Source organism: Aquarana catesbeiana, linkage group LG04, assembly GCF_042186555.1.
Source record: "Aquarana catesbeiana isolate 2022-GZ linkage group LG04, ASM4218655v1, whole genome shotgun sequence".
NCBI classification, from domain to species: Eukaryota; Metazoa; Chordata; class Amphibia; order Anura; family Ranidae; genus Aquarana; species Aquarana catesbeiana.
In genome coordinates, this window is record NC_133327.1 from 257,890,018 (window position 1) to 257,908,184 (window position 18,167).

Genomic DNA, 18,167 nt, shown 5'->3' on the forward strand with positions numbered 1-18,167 from the left:
AGAAAATTCTAAAAATGTATTTGAGTACAACGTTGCATGACTGCACAATTGTCAAAGTGTGATAGCGTTGAAAGCTGAAAATGGTGACAATATGTAAAACAAACAAAAAGAATTATTAGTAATTTTTTTTTAATTTTTTTCAATTTTTCCTTTTTTTACGATTTGTTTTAACACACTGAGCAGAGCAATACAGTGTTACCTTGGTAACACTCTACTACTCTAGGGAAGTGATCAGGATTTTATTTAATTTTTTTTTTTTTTTACACATTATGATTAATTATACCAGTTAATTACACTGGTATAAGCAACCATTTTTACTGAATGAAAAGGATTCAGTGTATTTTGTTGTGATTCGCTGTGATTGCTCACAGCTAATCACATGGTACAGATAGGCTGTGATTGGCTCTGTCTGTACCATGTGATCACTGTGACCAATCACAGCTAGCAACACAATTGTACTGTACACAATGGATGGCATTAAAGGAAGTCATCCATTGTTTACAATTGTCATGTGATCTGCTATGATTAGTGACAGAAATCACATGGCATCGGCAGTGGGTCGTTACACTGATCAGTCATCAGCTGTGTCCGACAGACACAGCCGGTGACAGATCGCGCTGCAGCACCATGTGCAAGGTGCTTTCCGGGAGGTAGTCATATGACATCCACCTGGATTGACGAAAGTCCCACCCGGCCTATAGCAAAAAGTGGCTAGCCTCTTGTCGACCGCGTAATGCATATATGCAGTGGCAAAAAAAAAAACTATGATTTCATGCCCAGCCACCACACATACAAGTCCACTGTGGTATGAGGTTTGTGTGCTGAGAATGCGCTCACAACACGTTGACTGAGCTGTCATTGGTCAAAGCTCCTGATTGGCAGCCAGTGGTATGGGCTCCCTATTATCTGTAGGCTGTAAGAGCCAATCAGAATGTTCACATGATACAGGAATCTCTCGTGTATTAAAGCTAACCTAAAGGGATGCCGAGAGGAGGGGTTAAGGAGGGATCAAGAACAAGCAAACCTGTAACAGATGTGCAAAGTGTTTTTATGAACTTGAGAGCGAAGGAGGGCTCATTGGCATTACTTGACAAGCAAAGTGTTTTGAAGGTACAAGACACCTCCTGGGGGAAGCAAGTTGACCAAATTCTACTATGCAAACCATATTTATCACAGCCCCTATGAAAAGCTAGCGTTACTAGTAAAAATATCAGTACTGTAGTGGTTATTTTTGCTAAAAAGTGATGCCCGTTAAAATGTGGCTGACTGATCTAAATAGTTCAGGGAACACTTTTCTGGATATAAATTGGAGAACATCCTTTGGCATGGTATCCTTGTAATAGAATCTTCTTTTGGAGATAATTGTGAAGTGCTACTATCCTCATAACTTCTAACCTGATTACACAACATTGACTCAGTGTTTGCAGTAGGAAATTGTGGTTATACGAACTGTTCTGTAGCAAGAGATATACAAATAAACCGCCCCTGAATCTCTATTACTCCACACCGTAAAAATGTTTGGGATCCACTAATTTATTCAGTCTTTGTACCTGTTTATTCAGTCTTTGTACACGGTCAGGGGGACATGAAGTGTGAGCATGTGCAGAGCAGGAGGTCACATGACTGATGATGATCACATGACTGATCATAGAGAGTATATAAGGATTGATGAACCGTCCGTGTAGCCAATCCCACAAACATGTCTTGGGCATGGCTACACGGCATTCCATCGCACTGACATTAGATGCTGCTGTCTGAGGAGGACTACACCGATCGGATGGCTGGGCCTTAGAAGGTTGGGTGAGAGATACACCAGTTAACACTTCAGGTCCGCTGTGACCGCAGTGCACCGTTGGATCACTGATCCTGTTGCTTGCTGTGGATTTTTTTTTAAAGGCTTTTATGTTTCAGTTTAAAAGTGTGTGTAACCATTGAAGTGTGTTTGAAGTGATTTTAATAAATCTGTCAAAATGGCATCACGCTATGTGGAGCACTTTATTCATTTTTTAACATATGGAGCTGGCTTGATTGGATTCATGGTTCATCACATGCAACCCAGGTGTGGTTCAATTGCTGTTTTGCCGAACACAAGAGTGGGAGGTTATACAATCTGGTGAGTGCGCTCTTCAGAGGGAATGGTGTCACTATCACGGTGGTGTGGTGGAAGAGAAGATTTTTCACACAAGAAGATTAAAAAACAACTGTTGAGCTTGATCATTCATTTCTTGTAATTTATTATTTATAGTGACACTTTTCACTGGGTGTTAAAGAAATTTCTTTTCATGATAAAAATAATATTTTTCATGACAATATTATTATTAATATTTTTATGTAGAAGTAGAGGGTCATAGGCATTATGCTGCTCTGACCCATTATTTTACACAATTTATATTAGCGCCGCTATCTATCTGTACACGTGTGAGAGGTATCGTTTTGGGATTCTGATCAGTATACAAACTGTTCTGCCTGTATAAAAATAGAAATAATGTGATATAGTGATATCATTTGAGATGCTTTTGAATATTTTTTTTAAAACCACTGGGATTACTTATTGGGATTTGTTTATATTTCTCACAGGTACTTACATAGTGCTGTCAATTTACCCAGCACTTTACATTCACATCAGTCCCTGCCCTCAAGGAGCTTACAGTCTAAGGGTTCCCCAAATCACGTTCATACATAAACATACCAGGGCCAATTTAGACAGGAGCCAATTAACCTACCAGCATCTCTTTGGAGTGTGGGAGGAAACTGGAGTACCCAGAGGAAACTCAAGCAGTCACAGGGAGAACATGCAAACTCCAGACAGGTAGTGCCGTAGTTGGTATTTGAACCAACGACCCTAGTGCTGCCGGGCAGAATTCCAAACAACTTAGACACTGTGCTGCCCATATACAGTGGGGAAAATAATTATTTAATCCCCTGCAGATTTTGTAAGCTTGCCCGCTTACAAGGAAATGAAGGGTCTATAATTTTTATCCTAGGTGTATTTTAAATGATAGAGACGGAATATCAACCATAAATCCAGAAAAAAACACATGATACAAAATGTTATAAATGGAGTTGCAGTTCATTGAGGGAAAAAAATTAGTATTTGATCCCCAAGCAAAACATGACTTGGCACTTGGTGGAGAAACCCTTGCTGGCAAGCACAGAGGTAAGACGTTTCTTGTAGTTGGTTACCTGGTCTGCACACATCTCAGGAGGGATTTTAGTCCACTCTTCTTTAAAGATCTTCTTCAAATCCTTAAGGTTTCTTGGCTGTCGCTTGGCAACTCAAAGTTTCAGCTCCCTCCATACATTTTTTATAGAATTAAGGTCTGGAGACTGGCAAGGCCACTCCATGACCTTAATTTGCTTCTTCACGAGCCACTCCTTTGTTGCCTTGATGGTATGTTTTGGGTCCTTGTCATGCTGGAAGACCCATTCACAATCCATCTTCAGTGTTCTGGCTGAGGGAAGAAAGTTCCCATCTAAGATTTTACAATACATGGCCCCAGCCATTGGCCCCTCAATGCAGCAAAGTCGTACCTGTACCTGTAGCAGAGAAACAGCCCCAAAGCATAAGGTTTCTATCTCCATGCTTGACTGTAGGGATGGTGTTAGGGTCATAGTCAGCATTTTTCTTCCTCCAAACATGGCGAGTCCCCCTCCTCAAGAAGGCACATGTACAGTCATGCTGATTCAGAGAAGGATTGAGAGAAAGTGCTGTTGGCATCAACGCGACTCGCCGTGTTTGGAAGGAGAAAAATGCTAACCATGACTCTAAGAACATCATCCTTATGGTCAAGCACGGAGGTGGAAACATGATGCTTTGGGGTGGTTTCTCTGCTAAAGGTACAGGCTGACTTTGCCGCATTATGGGGCCATGTATTGTAAAATCTTGGATGAGAACCTTCTTCCCTCAGCCAGAACACTGAAGATGGGTCATGGATGGGTCTTCCAGCATGACAGTGACCCAAAACATACCACCAAGGAGTGGCTTAAGAAGAAGCACATTAAGGTCATTGAGTGGCCTAGTCAGTCAGTCTCAAGACCTTAATCCTATAGAAAATTTATGGGGGGGGGGGCCTGAAACTTAGCATTGCCAAGAGGCAGCCAATAAACCTTAAGGATTTAGAGAAGATCTGTAAAGAAGAGTGGACCAAAATTCTTCCTGAGATGTGTGCAAACCTGGTCACCAACTACAAGAAACTTCTTACCTCTGTGCTTGCCAACAAGGGTTTCTCCACCATGTACTAAGTCATGTTTTGCTTGGGGATTAAATACCTTTTTTACTCACTGAACTGCAACTTAATTTAGAACATATGTCTCATGTGTTTTTTTCTGGATTTTTGGTTGATATTCTGTCTCTATCATTTAATATACACCTATGATACAAATTATAGACCCTTCATTTCTTTGTAAGTAGGCAAACTTACAAAATCTGCAGGGGATCAAATTATTATTTTCCCCACTGTATATAGATGTTTATATACAGTATAACAATCAGATTATTGTATGGTTTTAGTAGTACTATAGCAGGGACCCTTGTAGGGACTCTAAAACTGTGTATTTCAAAGGAATGTGCGATTATTTAACTAATATGAATAATGTAGCGTTTCCTAAACGAGCATTCATCTTTTTTTAGTAACGGTTCATGTGACACAGCCCAAAGTTAGGGTAATAATTGGGGATTTGGGATAATAAAATTCTATTTTTAATCTGTCATTTGCATGATTTGTGGTTCATGGGTCTTTTCACAATGCTACTTGAAAGGAACGTTTTTGTATTGCAGACAACATCCAATCAGGGTCCAAATGTCATTATCTAGCAGTGATTAAAAAAAAATAGAAAAAAAAGCATATGGCCGATTGCTGTGTGTATGAACGCCACTTTCATTTATGCTAGAATGTATACATAAGGCCTGAATTCTACATTTATTGATATACATTTTATATGTGCATTCTAGTGCTTGCCCTCAAGGTGGCAGCATATAGCCAATCAATGCCAGCACAGTAGAAGTAAATTCCATGCCAACATTTTAATTTGACGTTATGGTGATTATTCACATTGAAACCTTGTTAAAAAATATCTCCCATCTGGATTATGAACAAAACTGTAAAACCTCACAAGTTTCTGAGAATAGCTGTCTTCATTTAGAAAGATTCTGACAGCCCCAGAGAAAGTGAAAATAAGAGAAAAAAAAAAAATATGATGCAAGCAGGTTTTCAACTAGGCATGAAAATGTAGAAACCCACACAAAGTTTGAGTATTGAGTGCACAGAGATCTGAACGTACCATGGGACTTTTGCTAGAACACACAATTTTATTCTGTAAAAGGAACAGAATGTGATGTTATTACACTGCTGACCACAAATGAACCATCTAATAAGAACAGTAATATATGCAGTGTGAAATTTTTACATTTCTCAATATACTTAGATGTGTAAGGAAAGAAGCGGTTAGCTTTCAAAACAGCACAATTCAGGCACAATGACACATACGACATGTTATACCTTCATACTGGTCTGTGGGACAGGAGATGTCCTCTGTACTGAAAGTTCACATTTAAGGGGGAGATTTACTGAAACTGGAGCACACAGAATCTAGTGCAGCTGTGCATACTAACCACAATCAGCTTCTAACTTCAGCTTGTTTAATTAAGCTTTGGCAATAAGGCTCCATTCACATTAGTGTGACTTGTCATGCAACTTTGGACATACAAAGTCGCATGACAAGTCGCAGCCCAATGATTTCAATGGTACCCCTTCCAATCTATGCAACTTAAAGTCGCAGTGATTTTGAAAAGGTTCCAGCACTAGTTTGATGCAACTTTCTTGCAATTTGAGTTCCAGAGTGTGTAAAGTCACACGAAAGTTGCACTCACAAGCGTGCGACTCTGGAGTCACACTAGTGTGAGCAGAGCCTGAAATCTAGAAGCTGATTGGTTACTATGCACAGGTGCACTTTATTCTGTGTGCTCCAGTTATAATAAATCTCCCCTATTATGTCTTTATCCACGAGTGTCATTTGCTTTGCTTGTATAACCTGCACTATATGGGTGTCACATATAGAGCGGGTGGGGCTGTAGGATCACATATATATAACATTTTTGGGGGGGGGGGGGGCTTTGTTGTACATTTTACATTTTCTGCCAGGAGTGACTTTGCTGTACTTACTAGGACACTGGCCACGGAAAGACCATAGGATGTAGGATAGGGAGCATGCCTAGTAGTCTTTTCTCCGAGCTTACACCTGACCCCTATTTTCCCTTGTCTTCCTTTTTTTATTTTCATGCACCAACCAGCCATGGTTCAGATACACCAGTGACTCACGATAGTGTAGATACACAAGCTATCATAAAGAAAAAAGGTCGGGAGATCAACCAATGATGTACTAAAATGGAAGGAGAGCCTTCCAGCTACTTCATCTTCCTAGCATACAATAACTATAACAAGCATTTGAAATACTGCAAATTTACGAACATGATATCTGTCTTTTACTCAAACACCAGGATCTTGCTTGCAGGGGTAAAGGGTCAAAGGATGACCTCATCAGTGTCCTACTGCTCCCTCCAAGTCTACTCAGGCTGGAAGCAGTGAGGTTTCCAACTAAACTGAATTTCAGACTACCTATTCAGATGAATAAGTATTAATACTACAAACTAATACACTGAGCTTTTGAATTTCTCTTGGAGTTTGGCTTTGTTACTGGAATGACTTGAACACATTAGAATATTTGCTCCTGTGCACTCTTACTTCTACCTTTCACAGTTGTTAAGGTCTGAATTGGGAGACAGTGAAATATCAAGTATGAACGGTCCCTGTCTGGTAATGAGTGTAACATTTTAAAAAGTGCTCTCTGCTGATATGTAGAAGAGATATTCATCTGACTGGATACAATCAAGTGGCCACTGCCCCCACCTAGAACTGGTTTTTGCAGCAAGCAGCACTGGAAGGGCGACGTATGTCAAATACAAAGATTTCCAAGCTCAAACTTACCAACCAGCCAGCGACCAAATTGACCTGTATAACAATATGGGTTAAGAACAGGGGTTTAGTCTGCACACATTTGCAGATACAGTACATGCATAACCTACTGGCCCTGTTAAGGCACCCTGTTTTCTGTAGTCCCCAACTCTAACTTCTGAGAGTCTCCACAATGGGAGCACATGCATTTTGATGGAGAACGCATATTGTTAGACAGGTCAATTTGGTTGGTTGCTGGCTGGTTGGTTGAGCGAGCTTGGAAATTGCTTTGTATTTGTTTGATATTGATCTGACTGGGGGAATCTGCATGTATGGCCTGCTTCGGAAGGGTTAGCTAAATCTTTTTGCACCAAAAAGGGGATACTGTTACAACTGTTAAACCTAGTAATGTCTAGAGTTCCTCATTTTAAATCATTATCTTGCTTAAAAAAGGTTCGCTTTCTTAATTATCTTAGGTAAAGTATTTTTATCTTTTACCACAGTTTGCTTTTTACTTCCTAATTATATACATTCTAGGCTTTTAATGACCAGGAACAGAAGAATGACAAGTTATTGCCAATATGGTAATCATGGCCTTTGTTAGTAAGTCAGGTGTTCATTTAAGGCTCGCCAGTTCCTTAGTGTCTTGCAGGACAATTTTATGGGTCAGATGGTAGACGCACCAACTAGAAATAAAACATTACTAGATCTACTGATTACCAACAATACAGACCTGATAACAGATGTGGAAATACGGGGCAATTTAGGTAACAGCGATCACAGGTCAATTAGTTTCAGTATAAATCACACAAATAGGAGACATGAAGGGAACACAAAGACACTGAATTTCAAAAGAGCCAACTTCCCTAAACTACAAACCTTGCTAAAAGGCATAAATTGGGATAAAATATTAGGAACAAAGAATACGGAGGAGAGATGGGTTTGCTTTAAGAGCATATTAAATAAGGGCATTAGCCAATGTATCCCATTGGGTAATAAATTTAAAAGAGCGAACAAACATCCTGGATGGCTTAACTCCAATGTAAAAATGCATATAAAAGCAAAGGAGAAGGCCTTCAAAAAATACAAGGTTGAGGGATCATCCACAGCATTCAGAATTTATAAAGAATGCAATAAGAAATGTAAAAGGTGCAATTAGGATGGCTAAGATAGAACATGAAAGACACATAGCGGAGGAGAGCAAAAAAAATCCCAAGAAATTCTTTAAGTATGTAAACAGTAAAAAAGGGAGGACAGACCATATTGGCCCCATAAAGAATGAGGAAGGACATCTGGTTACAAAGGATGGGGAGATGGCAAAGGTATTGAATTTATTCTTCTCAGTCTTCACGAGTGACTCGGGGGGCTTCAGTAACCAAAACTGCAGTGTTTATCCTCATGACACAACACAGGAAGCACCTACATGGTTAACAGAGGACGGAATTAAAATTAGACTTGAGAAACTTAACATTAATAAATCACCGGGACCAGATGGCTTGCATCCGAGGGTACTTAGGGAACTCAGTCAGGTGATTGCCAGACCGTTGTTCCTAATTTTTACAGACAGTCTATTGACTGGAATGGTACCAGCTGATTGGAGAAAAGCCAATGTAGCACCAATATTTAAAAAGGGCCCAAAAAACATCCCTGGGAATTACAGACCAGTTAGCCTAACATCAATAGTATGTAAACTCTTGGAGGGGATGATAAGGGACTATATACAAGATTTTAGTAATAAGAATGATATCATTAGCAGTAATCAGCATGGATTCATGAAGAATCGTTCTTGCCAAACCAATCTATTAACCTTCGATGAGGAGGTGAGTTGCCATCTAGATAAAGGAAGGCCCGTAGACGTGGTGTATCTGGATTTTGCAAAAGCATTTGACACAGTTCCCCATAAACGTTTACTGTACAAAATAAGGTGCGTTGGCATGGACCATAGGGTGAGTACATGGATTGAAAACTGGCTACAAGGGCGTGTTCAGAGGGTGGTGATAAATGGGGAGTACTCAGAATGGTCAGGGGTGGGTAGTGGGGTTCCCCAGGGTTCTGTGCTGGGACCAATCCTATTTAATTTGTTCATAAACGACCTGGAGGATGGGATAAACAGTTCAATCTCTGTATTTGCAGATGATACTAAGCTAAGCAGGGCAATAACTTCTCAGCAGGATGTGGAAATCTTGCAAAAAGACCTGAACAAATTAATGGGGTGGGCGACTACATGGCAAATGAGGTTCAATGTAGAAAAATGTAAAATAATGCATTTGGGTGGCAAAAATATGAATGCAATCTATACACTGGGGGGAGAACCTCTGGGGGAATCTAGGATGGAAAAGGACCTGGGGGTCCTAGTGGATGATAGGCTCAGCAATGGCATGCAATGCCAAGCTGCTGCTAATAAAGCAAACAGAATATTGGCATGCATTAAAAGGGGGATCAACTGCAGAGATAAAACGATAATTCTCCCGCTCTACAAGACTCTGGTCCGCCCGCACCTGGAGTATGCTGTCCAGTTCTGGGCACCAGTCCTCAGGAGGGACGTACTGGAAATGGAGCGAGTACAAAGAAGGGCAACAAAGCTAATAAAGGGTCTGGAGGATCTTAGTTATGAGGAAAGGTTGCGAGCACTGAACTTATACTCTCTGGAGAAGAGACGCTTGAGAGGGGATATGATTTCAATTTACAAATACTGTACTGGTGACCCCACAATAGGGATAAAACTTTTTCGCAGAAGAGAGTTTAATAAGACTCGTGGCCACGCATTACAATTAGAAGAAAAGAGGTTTAACCTTAAAGTACGTAGAGGGTTCTTTACTGTAAGAGCGGCAAGGATGTGGAATTCCCTTCCACAGGCAGTGGTCTCAGCAGGGAGTATTGATAGCTTCAAGAAACTATTAGATAATCACCTGAATGACCGCAATATACAGGGATATGTAATGTAATACTGACACATAATCACACACATAGGTTGGACTTGATAGACTTGTGTCTTTTTTCAACCTCACCTACTATGTAACTATGTAGGTGTGTCCAAAAACATGGGCTTTTTAATAAAAAAATAAACATATCCCCCTCCTTTTTTCCCCTCTTTCCTCATTTCTTACTATCCCAACAAAGGCTTCCAGCTGGTCTGTCAACCTCCTAGACCTGCGCACCCACCACTGATGCTATGTATGTTTGTTCTTCCCCCTTTTGTAAGCTACAGTTACTGCAGTTTCTGGGGCTTTTTCCGCCCCCTCTTTTTTGTTCCGGGACTACAGCTCAATACACACTTTGTATGAATATTACTTGATGTCGTTTCCTAGACGAGCTTTGAAATGTTGACCACAGAGATAAGACGCTTGGTCTTGGTCTCTGTTTCTATAAACATATGGTACTGATTAAATTCACTGCATCTTCATGTATTCCTGGGCCCTTGTATCTACATCTCTTTTCTAATAAAATATTTGTGGAAGTAAATAAAAAAAAAAAAAAACACACACACATTGAAAATACCTTTTTTTTTGGTCATATGACTAATTCAGGACTGTATCCTCAGGCTCCATGGAGTGGAGGTGGAGACTCCTTGTGACAAACGGCAGCCTCCACCAACATCACATATTCAAGCTTTTGTTCCTCAAACTATGCAGAGCGGGGAGCGTATCAGCAGCAGTCTGACTAAAGCTGCCATACACTTTTGACCGGGAGGAGGTTAATGCATGTACTAAATTGTTCCTTAGGATTCTATACTTTGAGGTGAGGAAACTCAATGCCAGACGCTGGATTCACGATGAACAATTGACGTTGGGAATGTGGATACAAATAGTAAATGCGGATGTGATGATGTATAAGATGACCTATGAAGCTAGGGGAGCTCCCAAGAAGTTTAGGAAGGTATGGTTTAGATGGGTGGACTCTGAAAGCACACTGAAGGAGGAAGGACCACCGACTACTAGATAGAAGGAAATGTCTTTTGCTCCCAAACCGAAAATGACAGGAGGATAGGAGACATTCTCCTCTTACGATAGTAGGGCATGGATTCTCATGTTTTACTGCATAGAACACTAAATGCAGACATCTCGGGGGGGGGGGGGGTTCTCTCTTATCTGGTTGGGGGCTATGGAAGAGGCGTTCACCCTCTGACCCTCTGAGGGTGGGACGCCTGGTCTGTTGTCTCTCCCAGGAAGAGCACTGGGTGGGGTGTTTTATTGTTATGTGAGGTTATCTCTTGCTCTGTTAAATTAAAAAATGCACATATACTACAATGGTAGAATGGGGTTGGAAACCCTCATGGTATATGATGGATATGCAATTTCAGCTTACTAGTTGATGATGTAACCCTATCTACTGAAATGTACGTTTTTTGTCTTCTGTTATGTGCACAATAAAATTCTTTTCAAAAAAAAAAAAAAAAAAGCTGGCCATACACTAATCACAATTCAGCCAGTTCAGCAGGGTCAGACAGATTTTGATTTGTGTATGGCTTCCCCCGCTCGACAGAAGCCAATTGCTTGACTTCTGTCAAAGAGGTATGTTGGAAAGCTTTTCATGATCAACAGCTGCAGCCAATCAGCTGCAACCATTGATTAGTGTTGTGCCACTGTAATGCCTCGTACACATGATCTGACTTTCCGACAACAAAATCGTGGAATTTTGTCCGAAGGGCGTTGGCTCAAACTTGTCTTGCATACACACAGCCACACAAATGTTGGCCAACAATTATGAACGTAGTGACGTACTAGATGTACTACGTGGTTGCTCAGCTCTTTAGCGCCACCCTTTGGGCTCCTTCTGCTAATTTCGTGTTAGAAGTTTGGCGAGTGTTGTACACTTTTCATTTTTGTTTCTGAACGGCCGTTCGTCAACCAGCCTGGTTGCGAATAACGTGTTATTTATTATTGGCCTTGGAGTTATTGCGTTGGCATTATTTTTTTGGTTGAATAATGGATTTGATTTGGTATATTTTCTATATTTTTGGATGCATAGAATGCACTTTTTGGTTACGTTCTATTGGCAGATAGCATGTCTAATTTTATTTGTTTTCTATGCACATTTGTGGAGAATAATACTTGGCTATGTGTTTTACTTCAAATGACAGTTTGGGAGTAGGCAGTTACATTTTAAAAAATACAAATGTAAAATTAACAAGGGACACCAACATAGTTGTATCTTTGATCTTAAAAACAACGGGATAATGGTGTTGTGGTAACTTGCCCAATAAATAATATTATTCTTGATATCACTAAAAAAAAAAAGCCTTTGAAAATTTGTTTGCAATAACATCATCAGTATCACAAACAAAGCAGCTTCATTATTATCCCATTAACCTCTTTCCTCCCAAAGTACGTCATATGACGTCCTTGACTTTGCGGGGGTATATCTAAATGATTACTACAGCTACAGACATCATTCAAATATCAGCTTTTTCAGGCGGCGATTCCCTACACCATAAGAATGATCATAGTGGCTGTTCCACTGCTTGATCATTCTTACGGGCGGCGAGAGGGGGGCCCTCCGGTGCTTCTACCGACTTACTGATGAAGGCAGCGAGTCGGAGATATCTGATGGACCAGATGGTCGCTGGAGTCTCTATGATCGTTCGGAGGCCGGGCGTCACGCCCGGCCTCTGCACTTAAACGAATGGTGCCGCCTTGGCTGGGAAGCCGAAATTGTTTTATTTTTTTTTATTTCAGGCTTCCCAGCCTAGAGGTGAGATGCGGGGTGTTATTGACCCCATATCTTACTGTAAAGAGGACGGATCATGCAATATTCTTATTACAAGGGATGTTTACATTCCTTGTAATAGGAATAAAAGTGGTCACATTTTTTTTTTTTTTTTAAAAGTGTCAATCTAAAAAAAGTAAAATTAACAAAAATAATAATAATAATTTAAAGCACCCCCTGTCCCCATGTGCTCGCACGCAGAAGCGAACGCATGCGCAAGTCCCGCCAACCTATGAAAACGGTGTTCAAACCACACATGTGAAGTATTGCCGCAAATTCTACAGCGAGAGCAATAATTCTAGCCCTAGACCTCCTCTGTAATTCAAAACATGTAACCAGTAAAACATTTTAATGGGGATTTCTAAGTACCGAAGTTTGGCACCATTCCACGAGCGTGTGCAAATTTGAAGTGTGACATGTTGTTAGGTATCTATTTACTCGGCGTAACTTCATCTTTCACATTATGCAAAAAAAATGGGCTAATGTTAATGTTTTGTTTTTTTTTAAAGCATGAAACTGTTTCTTTCCCAAAAAAACATGTTCGAAAAATTGTTACGCAAATACGGTCCGAGATAAAAAGTTGCAACGACCGCCATCGCATCCTCTAGGGTCTTTGCTAAAAAAACATATATAATGTTTGGGGGTTCTATGCGATTTTCTAGCAACAAAATGATGAATTTTACATGTAGGAGAGAAATGTCAGAATTGGCCTGGATAGGAAGAAGAAGAGAATTGTGCGCTGCATTTGGAGATTTGCCACATCACAAATGTTAATTCTCCATTACAAATGCTAGTTTACAAGACCGACTGCTTCTGCTTCTGAGCATGCGTGTTTGTACTTTGGACTTTTGTCAAACGGACTTGTGTACACACTTTTGGAAAATCCGACAACGGACATTTGTTGGCGGAAAATTTGAAGACATGCTAGTCAACATTTGTTTGCCCGGAAAGTCTGACAACAATTGTCCGATGGAGCATACACACGGTCGGCTTTTCCGCCAACAGCCTGACATCCAACATTTCCCGTCGGAAAGTCTGATCATGTGTACGGGATTTTAGAATACAATGTTGCGGCAGAGGGGGGATTCCACCATCAAACTTGTTTGTGTGGATTTAGCCAGCTTTACAGAGTACAGAATCAGCTTTACAGGCATGCGTGACTTGGCACAGCATCCTTTAGCTTCCATGTAGGAAAGAAATGCAAACTGACCACACTAGTATATATTTGCTTCCATGCCTAGTGTGGTCAAAAGGGAAGGAGGAAGAGAATCTTCATGAAGGGGACTGGCAGGATTAACAGCTGTGTAATGCGTTTTGGTGCTTTTCTACAAATAAAAGTACTTACTAGCTGAGCAGTTGGGTACAAAGGAAAGCAGTCCAGAACTATTTACATTTACACTTTAACTCCTTCAGATCTGTGCTATAGCTGAATGACGGCTACAGCGCGGCCCTACTTTGCTGGGAGGCCGTCAATAGACGTTCTCCACTTTGCATGCGCAGCGCGCGCTGTGATCACCGAGTCAATGAGACTCGGGTGATCACAGATCAGAATAAGGGGTCGATCCCGGCCCCTTACCACGTGATCAGCTGTCAGCCAATGACAGCTGATCAGGTGATGTAAGCAGAAGATCGGTAATCGTTTTTTTTTTTTCTCCTCACATTGACAGTGCGAGTAGAGAAAAAAAAGCCGATCACCAGCTTCTGTGCAAGGGACATCGATCCCGAAGAGGAAGAGGCGAAGCCGCCTCATCTGTGCCAACCAGTACCACCTGCAAATGCCCACAGTGCCATGAATCAGTGCATAACAGTGCCACCTATTGATGCCCACCAGTGGTGCCAATCTGAGCCACCTAGCAGGGCTACCTACCAGTGCCGATCAGTGCCCATCACTGCCACCCAGTGCCCATCACTGCCACCTATCAGTGCCCTTCAGTGCCACCTATCAATGTCCTTCAGTGCCCACCAATGCCACCCAGCAGTGCCCAATGCCACCCAGCAGTGCCCACCAATGCCACCTCAGTCAGTGCAGCCTCATCAGCGTATATCAATGAAGGAGAAAAAATTACCTGTTTGCAAAATGTATTAACAAAATATAAAACGGTTTTGTATTTTTTTTTTTACTCAAAAAAATTTTTTTTTTTTCCTCTATAAATTTTTTTTAACAAAAAATAAAAAACCCAGAGGTGATCAAATACATCCAAAAGAAAGCTCTATTTGTGGGGGAAAAAAAATGATAAAAATTCCATTTGGGTACAGTGTTGTATGACCGCGCAATTGTCGTTGAAAGAGTGACATAGCTAAAAGCTGAAAATTGGTCTGGGCAGGAGGGGGGTTTAGGTGCCCAGTAAGCAAGTGGTTAAATGTTTGTTGGAATATTCTATTTTCCAAATGCCCTTGCTGCACATATTTATAAAAAGAGTTCCTTTTAGAACAGGTTCCAGTGACAACTTATAACCCATCATCCTAAAACAAATTCATAAAAATGTACCAAGCAGAACCCTATGCAACTGACATTTAGCCATCACATCCTTACTGAAAATTCTGCAGTGCATGTTTCTTTAAGGGAAGTAAAATGCTTCCCTAGACAGTAGATATATCTTGTACACTGCATCCATCAACAAGCTGTTCCCTGCCACCTGCTCAGTGCTTTAATTACAAAACGTATGCCTATTCTAAAATAAGGTGTCATCCAGGGTGGTTCAATGTTTTTGTCATTTTGTTTCTTCAGCAGCAACCTACTGGGGATATGTTTAACTAGAAACAAATAGAAAACACGATTCGAGTGCCAATGCAGAGCTGGCACAGAACACTCACTGTGACAGACCATTTACTGCAAATAAATTCTTAGTAACAAACAAAAAATAAGCGCTTTGTGTGGATGTAACCTAGTGGAAAAATCCCTGGGCTCACGATGAACAGTGTAATGATATTTTACTATTTTTTATTATGTATATTTTAACAGTAAAGTAAAATAATATTGTAGCAATGATATACTCACTCTGCTAGAAGCCAAGCACTGCTAACCGTCTCCTTCTCTTTTGATAAGATCTGATTGGTTAAATCTTCAAGTGCCTGGTCAAACGCACCTGGCTGAGAGATGAAGAAAATGATTTTAAAAAATGGAATGGTATTTAGTATGTAAAAAAAATAAATAAATAATAGCAACTTATTTTTTCCCAACAGTCAGCTAATCTTTTTACCCCAAACCTATCTGGCTGTAAGGATGCATATCTTCAGCAAAAAATGTATACCGAGATTACAGTATATAATTAGTTTGCATACAAAAATAGCTGTATTCCTATTGAAGAAGGGCAACGGACAACACAGGGCTCAGCCAGGTGGCACGCTGCCAAGTAATCTTCTCACAGTACATTTTTGGATGTGTACAGAGGAGTGCCTAGTACAAAGTTCATCTGCCTTGAAGGACTTTTTAAAACATTTAATGGTTTTAGATCATCAAATTGCTCTTAACCATTAAAAGTTTGAAAAAGTCCTTCGGGTAGATGAACTTCTGTGCCAGACGCTCATCCGTACTCATCCAAGAATTTAAAATCTGGCAAGCGCTCCCTTTGTCTCAATCACAGAAGTAGAGCCTAGGACCAGAACTGGGTCCACCCATACTTTATTTTAATCACAGATCTGCTTCTTTGAAGTAAAGGTCACTTTACAGTATAACTAGCGGATCAATTTTCATCTCTTTGGGTCCAGTGCTAGCACACACACCAGGTATTTGCCTCAGGATCACTCCCAAACTAAATTTGTAATATCTTGCTATGGTGCCAGCTTGTTCACACCATAGCCCTCTTGTTAGCACCTGCATTACACCAGAGGCTGGCATGCATTTTTAACACATTGCACCCTTACTTTTATATGTTTTTTAACAGTATGCAGTTATGGTTTATTGCAGGGGTCTCCAAACTATAGTCCACCAGTTGTTCAGGAACTACAATTCCCATCATGCCTAGTCATATCTGTGAATGTCAGAGTTTTAGAACGCATCAGGAGACTTGTGGTTCTGCAACTGCTGCAGGGCCGTAGTTTGGAGATTGCTGATTTATTGGAATGTGCGGTGCTGCAGGAAAATGCAACATGTCCAATTTTTTTTTAGCCCACACCGATGCAGCATATTCGTGTGAACCAAATGCAATGAACGCAAGGCGAATTGCATTATTTTTGCATTGGCAGTGCGATAAGCAGTGCAGCCCAATTCTGCTGGTGTGAACAACCCCAGAGTCTCAGAGGCAGTACTGTCTGAATGAATAAATGCCCTATACTTATGAACTTCCCTTTTGGCTACATAGAACCATATGACATAAAATAAAATCAGGCCATTCAGCTGGTGATTTTTTTTTTTCGTTGCGGATCTTTACGGTGCTGTCCTGAAAAGAAGTCCTAAAAACAGAAATGTTGGCAGCCAAGTACGTTCAGACTCTAGTTGAAAAGAAAAGGTGAAAATTTTTTATTTCTGGGAGAAACACTAGTTTGTGTTAATAACCAAACATTTAATATCACACATTTATAAAATGGGACAAAAACAGTAAGTGGCTGATCAAATAATATTACATTTTAAATGCAAAGTAAACTGCAATTTCAACTTCTACAAACATTTTCAGGTGCTTTTAAAATCCTTAAGCAGTCTATGGGGGTGATTTACGAAAGCCACGCGCCATCAGTAGAGGCACACGGCGAGGCGCAACGCACATTTCCACATTTACAAAATGGTGCGCCGGTAACAGAGAGCGAATCCCCCATTTACTATAGCGATCTCAGCGCACGGGAAAATGCAATCTGTGCGCCACTATGGACATGGTGTACAGCATCTCCAAATCAATATTGACAGAAGATAGAGGTGCCAATATTATGGGGTGATGTGAGGAAGTTTAGTAACAACTGCCCAAGTAACAAATATGCCCAAAAAAGTAACAAAGAAACTTTTTCAGAGAAAGCCTGCTGTGCCTGCAAGTACATTTAGAACTGTGTGAGATCAATGTAAGCACTGTGCATGCAGCTGTTGCTCTCGTTCACATGCATTTATGTAAAAAGACTCTTGCTCCTCTAGCTCCTCCTAAAAATTGCATTTATCCTTCCCCCTCTAATGCATATGATTTCTTTGGGCTAGCTGTTGCTTTTAAAAGGGGAACTCCACAGTCCATTCTCCAATGCCCTCGTCTCCCCCCTCTAACCCCTTGGATTTCCATGGGCTAACTTTTGCTTTTAAAGGGGAACTCCACTCTATTCTCCAAAGGTTGTGAGCTGCCTTCACAAATCCAATCCACGTCCTTTTTCAGAGCATACAACGGGGCCAGCTAGGAAAGGGGCGAGAAGAGTGATCACCCCACCCCCTCCTGAAACATACAAGGCCACATGCACTCAACACAGCTGGCTGCCTTTGGGGCATGTTGGGCTCAGCCCAATACCAACCACAAAGCACCTTGTACCCACTAGTTTAAAGGGGCTTTCCACATTCCGTAAAGCCCCCTGTCTGCAGCCCCTCACAACCCCAGCCTAGGG

The 18,167-nt window shown here is 40.9% G+C and overlaps 1 protein-coding gene across 1 annotated transcript in view; it reads right to left on the reverse strand.

Annotated features, from left to right (window-relative positions):
- TPRG1 (tumor protein p63 regulated 1) overlaps positions 1–18,167 on the reverse strand; it is a 202,129-nt gene that overhangs the window by 106,235 nt on the left and 77,727 nt on the right. The window contains exon 3 of the mRNA XM_073626409.1: positions 15,655–15,746. Within this exon, the coding sequence (XP_073482510.1) occupies positions 15,655–15,746 (92 nt within the window). The remainder of the gene's footprint in view (positions 1–15,654; positions 15,747–18,167) is intronic.